Genomic DNA, 12,061 nt, shown 5'->3' with positions numbered 1-12,061 from the left:
AACAAATGGCTTCTGTCATTTTTTAAATGGACAGTACAGCAAAAAAAAGAAAAAGGTTCTTCATCACTGAATCACCCTTATGTCTCCCATATGACTTTCTTTTTTTCTGTGAAACTCAGTAATATATATTTATAACTGTTTTATCTGCAGTTTTCTATTTTCTAAGTGAACAATTACAAATGTAAACCATGTAAATGTAAATCATATGGCTTCAAAAGACTTGGAACATTTTTTTTTTTTTTTTTGAAAGTCAAATCGATTTAGAATTACATGAGGGCATAAAGTGAGGTCACAATTTGGACATACCCCTTTAAAATATAGAAAAAGATACACTAAAATTGTGTCCGTAAGATATTTTAAAATGTTTTTGAAATATGCATTCATTTGATAAAAAAAATACAGTGCAAACAGTGCAATAATGCTGTGAAATATTTTTACAGTTTAGCTGTTTCTAATATTTTAAAATGCACTTCATTTCCACAAAGCTGAATTGTCAGCGACCACTGTTGCAGCCCTCAGTGTTACGAGATCCTAGATTTTTTTTTTAACAATGTAAATGTCTTTACTGTCACATTGCTCAATCAAGTGAATCCTAAATCTACCTAATGAACTTTTGTGAGCTTCCAGTAATAATTTTTTTTTTTCATTTTATCAACTGTCATCATTTACTCACTTTGGTTCTCCCTTTAATGTCCCAGCTGAACATATCAAACTAGAAATATGACACCTTAAAACTGTAATGATCATCTGACAAGGCAACGAGAAAAGGCAGTAAATGAAACAGCTCTTCTCTTACAGGTTAACCTGACAGGATGTTTTTTTCTCCTACTGTTCATCACATCTCTGGTGTTTATAGGATAAGTGGATCATAGTATTGAAGTGTTATAGCGAGTGGGCATGCCAAATAAAATATGGTTGGACTTTTGCTTTGGTAAGTGTAGAGCTGAACTGGGATGATTGTTTTTGGGCAAGGGGCCTGTGTGAGTGAACTGAAGCATGCAGTAGTGTTGTAATACTGCATAATGCCACTCCGGACCCGGGTCATTAGCTGGGTAGATCCATGCCAGGCTGGTAATCCTTATCTGATCAGTTTATGAGCGTAATCCGTCTCTACAGCAGTGCCAGGCATGGCTAAGACCCACAGCTTGTCTATCTATATCGCACATACATAAAAATGTGAACTTTTGAAACCAAAAAGTCTTACACACGACCATCATGATTCACAAATACTAGCACAACATGGCCACACTGGTTCAGGCGACCTGGATGAGACCTCACACACACTTGCTTACAAAAAGCAGATTTGTGAGTATGAACTACCGAGAGGTGAGAAAAATGCACGAGTATTTTTCACCCCTCCTGCTGAGACAATGCTGGTTATCTCTTCAAACAAACACTTTGGCTGCATGCGAGTGGAAAACTTGTGCAGGAAGCCCATTCATTAGCAACAGCCCCCCGTGGCCTGGAAAATATTCACAGCGACTCGAAGCATTCAGGAGAATGATCTGTCTTCTTGGGAAAGTTGCTGTCACGGAGATTCAGAATGATAAGTGTTGGGTATGCGAGGAATATAACTGTGCCTCCTTTGTCACTGTTCTTTGCTGCGCTGCTTCTGTGCTCTCGCTGTACTGTACCCTCACATCCATTGTTAGCGTAATGAAGATTAATAACGCAGATTACCTGTAGTTCTGCTGAAGTTCACTTGGCTCTGAGTCACTACAGTAATGGTGGCCCACCTTATACTGTACTAGCTTGTGTTCTTTCATGGCAATGTTTGTTCATGTGTCCATGCATGCACTGCAATGTCATGCTGATTCATATTTGCTTCCACTCACTATAGGGACACATTCTAATCTGCAGTGGCATTATAATGGCTCTGTGGGTGTCCAGAACAAGACCTTAACAAGCTGTCATCTTTCACTGAGAGGTGCGGTAACAGAAATGCATTGTGCTTTGCTTTTGTGTTGTAAAAAAAAAAAATAGTAGAAACTTCGGCCTAATTATCTGGTTTGGCACTTTTTGCTTTGTGATTGAGGATGGAAATAAAAAAGTTCTAAGTTGAAAATGTGCAGTGGCCATTAAAAGTGTTTGGACATTTAAGCATAGTTGAAAAGTTTATGAATTGTATTAGATAACAAGGTGTTGAACTAAGTGGCATCTGCAAACAAAAGATTCTAGACTTCACATTTCTTACTATAAAAATGACTTTTAATCAGCTGGATTCATGGTCATTTAAGATTCTTCGAGTCACCTTAGCTCAAGATTAACCAGCGGTGTAGTTACGTTTTAAATCCACTAAACTTTGACACTCAAAAGAAAAGGCCCATTGTACTGTGTTAATAAAGGAATGTTGTGTTTTGATGTTTCACTGGTGTTTTACCGGTGTTGAAATATGCAGTGCATAGTGTTTAGGCTTAAAGTAAAAGCCTGTAAACTTGACAGAAAATGTACTGGCAATTTTCTGACAAGACATCATCCATTTCTTTACAGATTATTAGCAGTGTACATTTTGTCCTCATTTGTGTCTGTGTCTATTGTATTATCTTTTAAAACAAACGACAAATGACATGCTTTTCTTAAAAGTGTGCTTGTGCTATTTATTTTAATAAATGCCTCTTGGTTTTTATCTAATGACATCCATATGTTTTTAAGTATGCCTTTAAGGTGTTGAAACATTGCAAATTCATTAAGAACAAAGTAGATCCGCTGACATTAGAAATAAATGCAAATGAACTGAAAGAAACTGAAATATATTAGAATAACAAGTGAATAGACACATGACCCAGCTACAAGAATAGCTTTAAGTTTCATAGATAAACAGGGCTCTCTATATATTATTTGCTCAAAGCAGACTGGTGTGTCCTCTATTATTGACAATTGCTTTATTTTAAGGGTTGGATTTTAATCTACTGGATATACAATATTGTTCAGAAGATCTTTATTTTATTTTTTTAAGATTTACTTTTATTTAGCAAGGATGCATTAAATTTATAAAATGTGACATTAATAATGTTAAACAACAACAACAAAAAACTTAAAATGTATGCTGTTCTTTTGAACTTTCTATTCATCAAAGAATCCTGAAAAAAGGTTATCCACAAAATTATTAAACCGCACAAATGTTTTGGGCAATGATAACAATAAGAAATGCTGCTTGAGCACCAAAACCAGTGAATTTGAATGATTTTTAAAGGATCATGTCTGTTGAGTAATTTAACATACGGTATATATATAACTGTTGTTTTACATTGTAATTATCAGCTTACCAACCCCCAAAAAATGTACATTTGTGTACAGTACATATAAAGATGCTTATGCTTTCCAAATACTGGCACCAAGTGAAAAGAACCACTTCATGTAGATTCTCTCAGGAAGTTATAATGCATCTGACTGAGCCAAGCTGTAGAATATATGCAAGTCTTTTTGTAGGTGTGATCCTCTGGATTGGTCTATAGTGTACTTCATACGGGGGCGGGTGCAAGAGTAGATGTTAAATATCTGAAGCATTGCTAATATTGCTGAGGACAGTCCAGCGAGGGTGTTTCCCCTCTCTCATCAGTTTGGAGCACTCCAGGGACAGATTACACTAACACTCTTGCCCACCTGCATGCTGTAAATCCATTCCTCCCCCAGCAAATCATCTTCTGCACTGGCCACTGAGATTTACATCCTGGCCTGCCTACACACAGTCTACGAGATGGCAGTGCAAGACGGGCTCTGAGAGGCGGCACCTGATGGATACAACCGTGTAGGTTGAGGGATAAGTGTTATTTACTGTTGCAGCTAATTGCTTTTGTCATAGTCTGAGCATGAGATCTGTGTGAGCCTGAACTGAGAACAGAAGGAATAGAGACGTTTCACAATTAAGCAGCACAGTCCTCTTCTAATTAAGACTTATCGTAGACCCACACCTAATTTTGCAAATGAGCTGGCTGTAATCAACAATTTAAGTGTATGTTCTACTATCTAAGTGTGTTATTTATTTAGTGATCACTTTGCCTGTTCAAAAACTGTAGGATTTTGTGACGCACACAGAAAGGCAAATGTTTCATTCTTCTGGGTTCAGTTAGGCTGGCAGTTTATTAGCTGAACCGAATCAAATGGTATTGCTGTTTCAAAGAATTTGACCTCAGTGTACAATATCTGTGTAACTGAGAGCTAAAATGAATCACAGACTGACTACCATGGGGAATTTTGTGGTGCCAGTGACACATAGACGCAATACGAAAGCTATTAGGAAACATTTTATGTGGAAATGTTCATCAGGCCCCACTTGGATGGTTCTCATGAAGCACCTTTTGATCTAAGAGATTCCTACACATCAAGGTTGTGTGTCTTGAGTCTTTTAGGTCATTTGACAGAAAAACCTTAAGGATGTATTAAAAAGCAGATGTTAAGGACACACTCACAGATGTGATCAAAGTCACTTGTCTTGACTTAGTGAACATATGGCTGTGAGAACTCATGCTGTCATAATGATGATCAAGATCAACATCCATTCTTCCCAGTCTATATGCCTTGTAGTTTAACTCATTTGACTGTATATAATGCCACATGGGCTTTCCTCAATGGTTCTTTCTGTGCTTTAGAAGCAGCAGAGGATGTGTACAGATAGCATATGGTCGAGTGCCTCAGAGACCCAGGACATCTTCTGTGCCTCCTCTGAGCCCTGGTGAGGATGAGGATTTGTTATGCTCTGTGACCTCACAAGGTGACAATGCTAGGCCAAAGTCAGCAGTCAGTACAGCCACTGAAGCATGACAGGAAATCAGCAGTCTGTGTATGTTGACCTGACTTACAGAGAGCATTTCTAAACATGGTGCATGCGAGTAGTGATTTCTTTTCCAGGTGGAAGTCCCAGTAGTGCACACATGCATTTATCTGCATTTACATCCATATCTTTTCCCTGTGGGAAAATCCATCTTAAAGGGATCGATAACCCTAAAATGTAAATTTTTGTCATAATGTTTTCATCCATTCTTAGAAATAATGGTTCTCAAAAGAGGATATTCTACAGCTATGCCCTATAGCCTCTCTCTCTCTCTCTCTCTCTCTCTCTCTCTTGGTTCCTTTTCCCACTGCAAATACATTTACATTCATGCATTTAGCAGTCGCTTTTGTCCAACTTACAGTGCATTCAGGATATACATTTATTTTATTTTTTTCAGTATGTCTGCTCCCTGGGAATTGAACCCGTGACCTTTGCACTGCTAACGCAATGCTCTACTACTGAGCCACAGGAACAAATAACCTTTGTTGGAATTAGAAAAAATTTTCATGGAATATAGGTGCCAATAAACTTTTTTTTTGTTTATCTTAATCTTAAATCCATATTACTGACTTTCTTCTGTAGAACACACACACAAACAAACAAATATTTTTAAAAAAGTTATTTTTTTGTGTTAAATTTTTTTTTCAAAAGATCTTCTTTTGTGTTCCACGGATGAAAGTCATTTGGGTGAGCATATGATGACAATTTTTTTTATTTCTGGTTCAACCCAAAGATGCTTGAAGATCTGGTAAATGGTTTCCAGCTGGCTTAAGCTGGTCGTGAGCTGGTCCAAGTTGGTCATGAGCTTTAGCAAGAATATATTAAACAAGTTAATAATAATAATAATAATATGTATCTAAAACGGTTTTTAGATCATGGTCATCTCAGACCAACAAGAAACCATTAACAACTTCCTAAGAGACAGCAGTGTGTTTGAACTATCTGGCGAAGTAGACCCTGTTTAACGTTTTTACGCATCAGTTTCAGTATTGTGCGCCGCTGTCGCTGTCCGTGGTGCTGAAGGCGGAGCTGTTAAACAATCACGAGAGCAGCAGGCCTGAGATGCGTTTCCGTAACAACAGACAGGAACACGTGTGCACATGCTGAGATGGACCCTCTAATGCAAATGGGGGACCGCTAAACGTCATCGGTGGATAAACGAGAGCAAGATGAGAGTCGTCTTACCTTCCAAGCAACATGTCCTCCACAGTCCCGAGTGGGTCATCACCTCTTCGTTCTTCTTGCTGGTCTCGTTCTCGTTGTTGCTCTTGATCTTACACACGCCGCGCGAGTACAGCCAGTAGTCCGTGCCCACCGCGATGGTCATGAGACTGAAGGCGGCGAACGCGCCCACCGTGGTCAATAACATCTGAACTCCGCGGTCAAACACACCCATGTTGCCGCATTCCATGAAAGGGGGACCCCCTTTCCTCTTGATGTATAGGAAATAAATATTTGAAAATTTACGGGACCAAACCAAATTTAAAAAATGGGATATATTTGAGCGAAAGGAGGGGGAAGGGGGAGGATGCGGTAGGAACCTTATGGTTGCGTTTGGGTGAGAACCGATTAAGGAAGAAATAGGTGAGCCTTTGTGGCTTTTTCGTTTGTTTTCGGAGTGGAACGGTACGCTTTCCGCACTGTTCCAACAAAGAGCAATATTACCGTCCTAAATCGTTTGTCCTTGTCTCTCTTTTTTTCCTAAACGAGTTGAGATATGCAGCAGCTAGTGCTACAGCTTAAACTTACATGAACATTCACGCTGCAAAGCCACTAATCAAAGATAATAATTAATTGCTGAGGCCTTTAATAATAGCCTGAGCATGTCATTCAAGCGCCACAGCAGTTAAGCCAATGTTGAACAATACTCGGTTTTAATTATGACAATTTAGGCGCGTAGATTTGATGTGTTAGGAATTGAGGATAAATAATGGTTTAGGAAGAATGTGAGATTCAGACTGGCGTTGATGGAGCAGTGGAAGGCGTTGCTTCGGATCGGAATATATATATATATAAACAATTCGATGTGTATCAACAACTGTTGACCTATGTAGCTGTTTAACAAACGCTGTTCTCTCTTAATATGGCTAAGTAAATCCTAGTTTATTCTTATCAAGAGGGTAAGAGGCAGAGAATAATAAAAAACCCGAGAGGATAGGGAAAGCTCTATTGAAGTGCAGGTGCAGAAAAAAATATATAGCCTATATAGGATAGATGGATGGATGGCCAGGATAGTCCAGTTCAAAAATCAACAAAAAGAATGTCCAGGTGATTCTAAATCTGCTGCATCTCTCGCTTCAATCGGAAAAATCAAGTCAACGATGGAATGAGAGAATTCATCAAGAACGAAACAAAAATGAGCAAAATTGAATAATAAAATAAAGCACTACTATATATCCTTTTTCCTAAAATTCTGATCCCCAGTTTCCATATGTATCTCCTAGCTCTTTGAAGGTTTCTTCCGAAAATGGCAATCTGCTGTTGAATATGGTGCCGTCGAAGATCCGGTTAGAGCAGGGAGCTTCCAGCAGAACGAGCCGACCATTACTCGTCATAGAGCCGGCTAGAAGAGACCGAGAAGGCGGAGGCGCCGGAACTGCTGTGGTCCACACCCGCCACTGATGCTCGCTTATCCAGATCCGCGCTGGCTTTCTCGCACCCAGAACCGTCCCGCGTGGAGAGCCCTTGCGCCATGTAAAAGACAAGAAGACCTGAGAATGAGGAACGTGGTGTGCTGGGAAAGGAGAATACGGATCTGCTTCTGTCCTCTTTGCTTGTGTGCTAGTGAATATTTGGGAAAGGGATGTAGGCAGGCGTGCTGTGGCTCAGAAAGAGGGAGGGAGAGAGAGAACGAGAGAGAGGGAGCGAGAGAGAAAATTATACCATAGAGAAGGGATGTGCGGCGACAGAAAAGGGTGCAGTTAAAAACTCTTATTTGGACGGAGCGAAAGATACGGATATGAACTCGTTCTCGAATTAATGTAGTGGATTTGAAACGATGCTTACATGCTGGGTTGTAGCAGACTAGCCTACATGTTATGTGGATTATGTAATCAGGTTTTATTGACAAAAGAAGATCATTTTATTACTAGCTGTAATAGCCTACGCTACATTTAAATATACAGAAAATCTACACTCGACCATGTCCCTGATCATTAACCTGCCAATTATAAAGACGTTTTATATATATATATGAGATGGGACTTCTATTTTGTATGATTCTAATTTTAACGAAAAAATGGTTATCAGCTCAGACGATCGCAAATTCTGTTTGCGAGCGTCAGGGCATTCTTTTAACAATTTGCACTTGCTGAAACCTTTGATAGTCTATGATGAATGGACATAAAAAATGACACAAACTTATGGTTTAAAAAGGGTCGTCCTTGCTTTTGCAGCATTTCAATGGTGTTCACACACTGCATTATTATAAGCCATTTATTTTCGATGCTATCCAGCAATACATTTTTATTGGCTTATTTGCTATTCATATTGATTGTATAATATTAATAAATCATGCTTATTAATTGTCCTATTGCCCAATTCATAAAGCATACATGTATCTCCTGTCATCAGTTAGTTCAATGGTTCACAATAAATCAATTATCTGATGAAAGTAGGCTAACATACAGTATTGGAATAGTTTTGTCTAGTAAAAACTAAAGTGAGAAAAAGGCTTATTCCCTAATTTGCACCAACTGCTGTGTAAAGGAATGCCAAGCCGCATAATATAGCTTGTTACCGTGCTAGAGCCTCCTTCAGAGCCCTTTTAAGTTTCATGCATATAGCAACCAACTCTACCGCCCCCTTCTCCTGACCAAAGGACATGCTTAAAATTCTAGTCTGGTACAGCGCTAGACCACTCCGGATTCAAAGCGCAGACAACAGATGAGGAGAGCACACTGACAGATACAGAGTGGAAGGCATGGGAATAAAAGGGTAGTGGATTTACTGAAGCAGGGAATTGGGGAGTGTGTTTTCAGATTTGTAGAAGAGAAAAATATAGCATATTGGACATTTGTTTGTGGTCTCAAGCATAAATACATCATAAGCTATGGTTATCATTGGGAGAAGAAGGATGAATGTAAATGTAATGCACCCAAATACCTTAGTAAACATAATATGCACAAACTAATGTCAGGGGCAAATATGATAGAGGTGGTGTTAGAGCATGATCAAGTGGTGCAGACTGGCTGGTCTCCATCATTAGTCTCTGTGTGTTTGCCCGCTCTGTTCCTGCACACTAATCCGGCCTCTATTAGCTGTGTCATGATCACTGGAATGAACAATGAGCAAACAGTAGTTCTGGCTTTGGGTTCTGGAGTTTGTGATCTACTGTGAACCAATAGGGATTGATTAAATGGACATAAGTTATTAGGGATTTTAGAGACAGAATTATGCAATTAATGCTGGAACATATTGCTGTGTAGCATCAACATATTATATAAAATCCCAGCCATGTTTGTGTTGCAGAAATCTGCCTGAAGTGAACCTATCATGGGCAACAGAGTATATTTACTGTGAAATATTACCTGAGCTACCGCTGTGCCTATTATCAGTTTATGGCTAATGTTTTGAGGTGCGTGGAGTTTAATATCAGAGGCTTTAAAGTGATACAGAAATTCAGTGCGGCTCCATTATCCCTGAGCAGTGGGGGGGCCATCATGTGGTTTTGGAGATGCTGCTAAAACGGCTCTCTGATGGTGTGGCTCCTGCTGATTCTGGGCTTCACTGGCAGATGGAAAACTGGAAAATCATTCCCGACGATTGAGGTCCATGTTCAGAGTACATACTTCCCATGTGGACCTTTAATGTCAGCTAAACATTAGCCTGCAAAAGACCAGCGCTAATCAACTGCTTGTTAAAACACCCCTTGAGCGTTGGCTTAAGCAATGCTTAAAGTGAATTGTGCTCTGCAGAAGAGAGAGAGGGAGCGAGAAAGAGTCGTGGAAACGCAAAAGGATAAGGTAGCTCTTTGAACTGCCTCCTTTTTTGTGATTTCATTAATTGGATGTGATTATGTGAAGTCACTCGGTAAAACTCGCCTCAGGGCACACTCTGTCTTAGGGGCTGATACTATTTCCCTCTTCTGTAGGTCCCGTAGATAATTGATACACTGGTTTCAATACACCTTGCTTTTGTGTTGCCACGTGCATTTGGTCTAACACAGGAGTCTAGATCTAGACTTTTTGAGGTCTGAATAAATCAATCAGGAACTAGTGCCTGTATAGTCTTAGTGACACACCTTTCATTTTATGTAAAAACTGCACTTGTTGTTAGTGCTGCGTTCGACACCATAGATCATGACATACTCATAGATAGATTACAAAACTATACAGGTATTCAAGGGCAGGCTCTAAGATGGTTAAGATCCTACCTGTCCGATCGCTACCATTTTTTTTATTTAAATGGGGAGTCATCTCATTTATCACCAGTAAAATATTGAGTGCCACAAGGATCCGTCCTAGGTCCCCTACTATTTTCAATATACATGTTGCCCCTTGGTAATAGTATTAGAAAATACAGGATTAGTTTCCACTGTTATGCTGATGTCAGCTATATATCTCAACGAGTCAAGATGAAACTTTTAAATTATCTAAGCTAACAGAGTGTGTTAAAAATGTAAAAGATTGGATGACCAATCATTTTCTCCTATTAAATTTGGATAAGACAGAGATATTATTTATTGGACCAAAAAAAAAAAAAATTGTACACAGAATCTAGTAGACTACAGTTTGCAACTAGACGGATGTTCTGTTACTTCCTCTACAATCAAAAATCTGGGTGTTATATTAGACAGCAACTTGTCTTTTGAAAACCATATTTACCATGTTATTTATTTATTTAACCAGGAAAGAAGACTCACTCAAAGTTACAACACACAAACATAAACAAACATCATTACATAGATATAAAAACATGCATCTGATTAGAAATATTTACACACCATTAATTTACTCTGGTGATTGTTTAATAAATATTTAAAGTAACCACAAGATACAAAATTCTTCAACTTCATCTCAGTCTGGAGAAGATTCCAATCCGAATTACAAAAACTGCATTCGGCCTCTAGACTGGACTATTGTAATGCACTTCTAGGTGGTTGTCCTGCATCTTCAATAAACAAGCTACAGGTAGTCCAAAAGGCTGGACTTTTGGTCGTTCCTAGGATAGCAAAGTCCACTAAAGGAGGTAGAGCTTTTTCACATTTGGCTCCCAAACTCTGGAATAGCCTTCCTGATAATGTTCGGGGTTCAGACACACTCTGTTAAAGTCTAGATTAAAAACACATCTCTTTCGCCAAGCATTCAAATAATGCATCTCATAAATTGTGACTGCAGTTGCATCTGATCAAATGCACATTATTATTCTTTAGCTTGGGTTAAACTAATTATAATTATTATTTTTTTAATTAATAATTCATTTTACTTTGTTCGAACAGCAGCTAATCTAATGATGTCTCATCTTGTTTCTCTGTTTTGCAACGGGATGTAAATCTTGTGTAAATAATGCTGACCCTCAGAGGACCTCAGATGACACTAACCCTGAAACAACATACAGAACTAACAAATATTGCTACAAGTGTGATTGCATCATATAATGTTTGCTGTTAATAATGTTAATCGTCTGGCTGACTACGTCTTGTATTAATTTTTCGGAATAATCCAGTCGTATGCACACTGTAAAAAATAAGTGTAATTTTAACTGTAAAATTTTGTAAAAACGCTACGGAAAAAAACTGATAATAGGTTAACAGTAAGTTCCCGTACTATTTACAGGAAAAAACTGTAAAAGATCTAACAAAGCATTTAATGTAAATTTACAGTAAAATTCTGTTAATTATACAGCTTTTAGAAGTAAAAAAAGAACAAATCAATGTATAATTTACAGTCTAAAACTGTAAACTGATATTCCCAGAATTCCCTGCGTGACACTCCACGTTTGAAAGTATTTTGTTTAAATAATCATGTTTTTAAATAGTTCTTGTTATCAGTTATGTACATTTGAGCTTTATGTTACATCTTCTGTTGCTTAATGAAAGTTTTTTGCATTATTTAAGTATCACGTGTGTTACCATGATGGTGTTTTGTGTTTCCATAAATGTGCACCTTCTATATGTTAATATATACTTCTGCTTGTGGTGAAGCTACTTGTGATGAGCTTTGATACTTCATGTGGCTTTCTCTTATACAGTACCATCTTTATTATTATGGTGGTTGTCAGTATTTTCAAGGTACAAAACAGATTTAATTTTGTGTGTTGTTGAATTTACTGGTTTATATTCACATTTTC

General features: G+C 38.3%; 1 protein-coding gene across 1 annotated transcript in view; it reads right to left on the bottom strand.

Annotated features, from left to right (window-relative positions):
• Positions 1 to 7,620, bottom strand: part of LOC113047012 (voltage-dependent calcium channel gamma-2 subunit) — a 71,904-nt gene extending 64,284 nt beyond the window's left edge. The window contains exon 1 of the mRNA XM_026208232.1: positions 5,957 to 7,620. Coding sequence (XP_026064017.1) covers positions 5,957 to 6,182 — 226 coding nt within the window. The 5' untranslated portion in view covers positions 6,183 to 7,620. The remainder of the gene's footprint in view (positions 1 to 5,956) is intronic.
• Positions 7,621 to 12,061: the final 4,441 nt, after the last annotated feature.

This window comes from Carassius auratus, chromosome 28 (genome assembly GCF_003368295.1).
Source record: "Carassius auratus strain Wakin chromosome 28, ASM336829v1, whole genome shotgun sequence".
Classification (NCBI taxonomy): domain Eukaryota; kingdom Metazoa; phylum Chordata; class Actinopteri; order Cypriniformes; family Cyprinidae; genus Carassius; species Carassius auratus.
Note: the sequence above shows the minus strand (reverse complement) of the source record. Positions and strands in the feature narration are given on the sequence as shown.